Here is a 4,318-nt window from a genome sequence, read left to right as displayed (position 1 = left end):
CAGTCCTGCCTAACCTCCAACTAAATAAAGGGTTTTCTCCTGGCACTCAGGTTTCTCCCATAATATATACATATTTGTATGTACATATATATAAAAAAACACCCTTCATCCATCTACCTCAGCCTTCATCCATCCTTCCAGTCCTGCTCCACCCTTCCTCCCTGCTCGTCTACCTCCCCCTCCATCTCCCTCCCCCTCCATCTCCCTCCCCTCAGTCCTTCCTAACCTCCAACTAAATAAAGGGTTTTCTCCTGGCACTCAGGTTTCTCCCATAATATATACATATTTGTATGTACATATATATAAAAAAACACCCTTCATCCATCTACCTCAGCCTTCATCCATCCTTCCAGTCCTGCTCCACCCTCCTCCTCCTCAGTGAATAGCGCTGCAGCCTCACAGAGACGCCTCCATCCGTCTCTCTGTGTGGAGTTTGCATATTCTCCATGTGTCTGCGTGGGTTTTTTTCCTGGTTCTCAGGTTTCCCACTAAATCAGAAACAATATGCAGGTATAAGGGTTTTCTCCTGGCGCTCAGGTTTATCCCATAATATGTGCATATGTATATGTACATATATATAAAAAAAACACCATTCATCCATCTACCTCAAGGGAGGGAATGTCAATCAAGGGGAAATTGAAAAGGAACGTGGAAAGAGACTAATTAAACTCACTGTTAAAGCAATGGAAGAAAAGATATTATCTTCAGATGGAATGAATTCATATCTGGAAAAGTCAAAAGCCAGACCGTCTCAAAGATCCTCGGCTATGGAATTTGTTCCACAAAGTATGAAGCAAAAGCTCACTCTTCCACCAGCAGGAGGCAGCAAATTCCCAGTGCCAAAGGAGGCACAGCCCATGGAAACATTTTACAACGTGTTGGACCAAACACCCACGCTATGAACCCCAAACCAAGGATGCCTCCAGGATTGCAGCAAACGTATCACACCACACATCACCCACAGGAACCTGCCATGCTTTCCACACAGGAGTCAAGTCAGCGTGCTGATTTACTGCAAATCAATATGGACCAAGAACATCTTCTCACCATCATGCAACGACAAAACGACATAACTATTCTATTGGTACAGCAGCAGTCCTCACTATCATTACCACAAAGGCATATACCAACATTTGGTGGAGACCTTCTTGAGTACAGTACATTCATTCAAGCATTTGAATATGGAGTGGAAGGAAAAACTGCTAGCAGTACTGACTGCTTGTATTTTTTGGAGCGGTACACCAAAGGACAACCCAGGGAGCTAATCAAAAGCTGTCTACACATGCCACCTGAAAGAGGTTACCAAAGAGCAAGAGCACTTTTACAAGAAGACTTCAGAAACCAACACTAAATAGCCACTGCATACATGGAGAAAGCTCTTGGATGGTCCCCAGTGAAAGCGGAGGATGTCAAGGCCTTGCAAGCTTTAGCCTTGTTTCTACGCATCTGTTGTAATGCCTTGGAGGACATTAGCTACATGTCGGAGTTGAACATGCCGTCTAACATGCGTGCTATAATCATAAAGTTGCCATTTTCAAACTCTTTATATCAACATATCTGTATTAAGCCTTAATTAATAGGCAATACGGCCCCCATATCATGTTTACTAACCTTATTATGTATTAGTTAGATGATATAGTGATAGATAGTGTGCATAAAAATATAATCACACGATGTACAAATACTTCAAGCGGACCGTTTCCGCTCCGCCCCTAAATGTCTTCCGGTAAACGTTCGATTTGTAATCGGAATACTTTTGGATTACTTCAAAATCAACCATTGACGAGATTGTTCTTTAAACTAAAATGGACACGGAAACAAAAATTGGAGTTCCATAAATATAAAATAACATTTTAGGGCCAAAAAATAAAAAGTTAGCATATTCAGCATTTACAGTCAGGAGTGTAAAGTCAGGTAACAACCAGAGGAGTATCCGCCCTCACATTCAACGTACAACACATGCACTAAATGCCTTTTTAAATACGTTCAACACAAAACAACATAAAAACAACACGGAATATCATTTATCTCTGAGCCATGAGCATGAATTCAAATTTGGTCCAGTGCAAAAATCATGTTGGAACATGAAAACATAAATGCAAAGAATTGGAGGTTATATTAGAAATATTTTATTAAAAAAACACATTAACATTTTACTAATTTCATGAATGGAATAGGTCATATCCTGATAAAATATGAAACATTAAACTCAAACAAAAACCTACTAATTTGCACTGATGTGTTTTTATCCTGACAGAAAAGCAGTTCACAGCTGTTAAAATGAAATTCCATCCCGACGATCACATCAGTAACTTTTCAGGGATTTCTGCTCGACAAAAAAAGAAAAGAAAAACAATAATTAAATGTGTAAGGTACCAAGCCATAGGAGGTAAGATGGATCCAGCTCGCCGTCACGTTGTTTTTGATTTATAAAATCCAGAACAAAGAGGACAAGATAAAAGTGGTGGGAGGTTCTTCTGACCCCGGCTGATAAAAACACAGAGGTAAAGTAACAACACGCCTCGACATATCTATTCACACACATAAACACAGCTCTCCGTTACAAACGCACAAAAATAAAAACCTTTATTTACATTTAAAAACATTTCACCCTCATAAAAATCACAGTGGACATAAAACACGTTTCTCCACCAACGTCAGCTGGAAGAAGTTCCGTTCTGTGGTAGTTCATCAGTCCACCTCCACGCCGTCTACACGCCGTCTCCACGCCGTCTACACGCCGTCTACACGCCGTCTACACGCCGTCTACACGCCGGTCTTCTCTTTGAGCCACCCACGGAACTTGGTGACGGTGGTGTAGATGCCGGGTTTGTTCCTGCGGGCGCAGCCGTCGCCCCAGCTGACCACTCCGGCCAGGAACATCCGACTACCGGACGGGCTGGACAGCGGGCCTCCAGAGTCGCCCTAACACCAACACAGACGTTTCGATGGTCATCAATAAAATAGGAGGACGACCTGAGCACGCCTAACAATCTGTTATCACCACAGTAGAAGTGAACATATTCACATTTATCACTCGTTTTGTCAAATATTCTGTGTGAAAGCTGAAACGAGGTTCAATCATGGGTGGAATAATCAACGAGGGGAAATGTAGTTTATTGGAGAATTTGATAAGATCTACAGAAATTAATTCAACACACCTGCATGGAGCATAAATAGATCCTCAGATTTAGTCATGGAATCAATTTCTATACTTGAAGCTTTTTAATATGATCAAATATGTGATCTGACCGTTTTACAACATGGACCCACATTCCTTTTCTGCTATAATAAGTTCATCAGAGTCCAGGAAATGACATCTACTCTGTTAAAACGTTTCTGGGGGAGGTCCACCAGACCACCAGACCACCAGACCACCAGACCCCCGCTAAACTTCCGTTTACCTGACAAGCGTCCACCCCTCCGCTCAGCACTCCGGCACACAGCATCCGAGACGTGATCTGGCCCATCAGGTCACCGCACACCTTGTGGTTGATGATCCGGACCTGGGCCTTCTGGAGCACCGTCGCAGCGAATCCTGAACACAGAGACCAGAAGGAAGCGTCACGCTAACGTGGAGGTCTTTACAGTCATGTGACGGCTCCGTTTCTATGAGAAACACAAATACAGTTTATATGAGATATGAGAACGCTCGCCTCCTTCTCGCGTGGCGCCCCAGCCGGTGATCCACACGGTGCTGCCGGTGGGGAAGTCGTGTTGCATTGCCGGCAGGCAGATGGGCCGGATGTAGTCGGAGTAGGGGACGGGGCTGTCCAGCTCCATCAGGGCGATGTCGTTGTCGAAGGTGAAGGCGTTGTAGTTGGGGTGGGAGATCACCTGCTTCAGGTTCCTCCTCACCACCGTGCTGCCGATCTTCCTCTGGGAGTGGAGGCCGAGGTACGCTTCCCAGGTCCCGGGCTGGGAGAACCTGAGGAGGAGGCCGGGAACGACCAGATCAGGTTTATTTATTGACTTTATTGTTTATATAACAAAATGCAACATTGCCACAAGTCACCGGGTAAATCTGGACCAGCATCCAAAGTAACAATATTTGTTGTTCTCATGTAAAAATGCGGCTGGCAAACCTACATCAGAACATCTTCTGTAGAAAGATGTTATTTAGACAGCTTTAAATGTAGCTTGTTGTGGTCTGAACTGGTCTGAACCGGTCTGAACCGGTCTGGACTGGTCTGAAGGACCTGGACAAGTTTCATGCATATTTAAATGATTCAGGCAAACATCCATGTTGTTGGTAACAACACAGAGGCCTCAGGTTTCACTGATGAGTTATTTACGCTTCATGTCGGGTCACACAGCT

The 4,318-nt window shown here is 43.9% G+C and overlaps 1 protein-coding gene across 2 annotated transcripts in view; it reads right to left on the bottom strand.

Moving 5' to 3' along the window:
• Nucleotides 1–2,106: 2,106 nt before the first annotated feature.
• The window catches only part of st14a (ST14 transmembrane serine protease matriptase a), a 10,651-nt gene continuing 8,439 nt past the window's right edge, over nucleotides 2,107–4,318 (bottom strand). The window contains exons 17-20 of one of the 2 annotated variants that reach the window (XM_084019591.1): nucleotides 3,657–3,928; nucleotides 3,405–3,538; nucleotides 2,777–2,925; nucleotides 2,107–2,721 (exon numbers count right to left, since the gene is read on the bottom strand). In XM_084019591.1, coding sequence (XP_083875717.1) covers nucleotides 2,712–2,721; nucleotides 2,777–2,925; nucleotides 3,405–3,538; nucleotides 3,657–3,928 — 565 coding nt within the window. In that variant the 3' untranslated portion in view covers nucleotides 2,107–2,711. Of the gene's footprint in view, nucleotides 2,926–3,404; nucleotides 3,539–3,656; nucleotides 3,929–4,318 lie in introns of both variants that reach the window. The other variant, XM_084019590.1, reaches the window with a different exon arrangement.

The sequence above is a fragment of the Eutrigla gurnardus genome (assembly GCF_963514095.1).
Source record: "Eutrigla gurnardus genome assembly, chromosome: 10".
NCBI lineage: Eukaryota > Metazoa > Chordata > Actinopteri > Perciformes > Triglidae > Eutrigla > Eutrigla gurnardus.
This window is presented reverse-complemented; position numbering and strand designations above follow the sequence as displayed.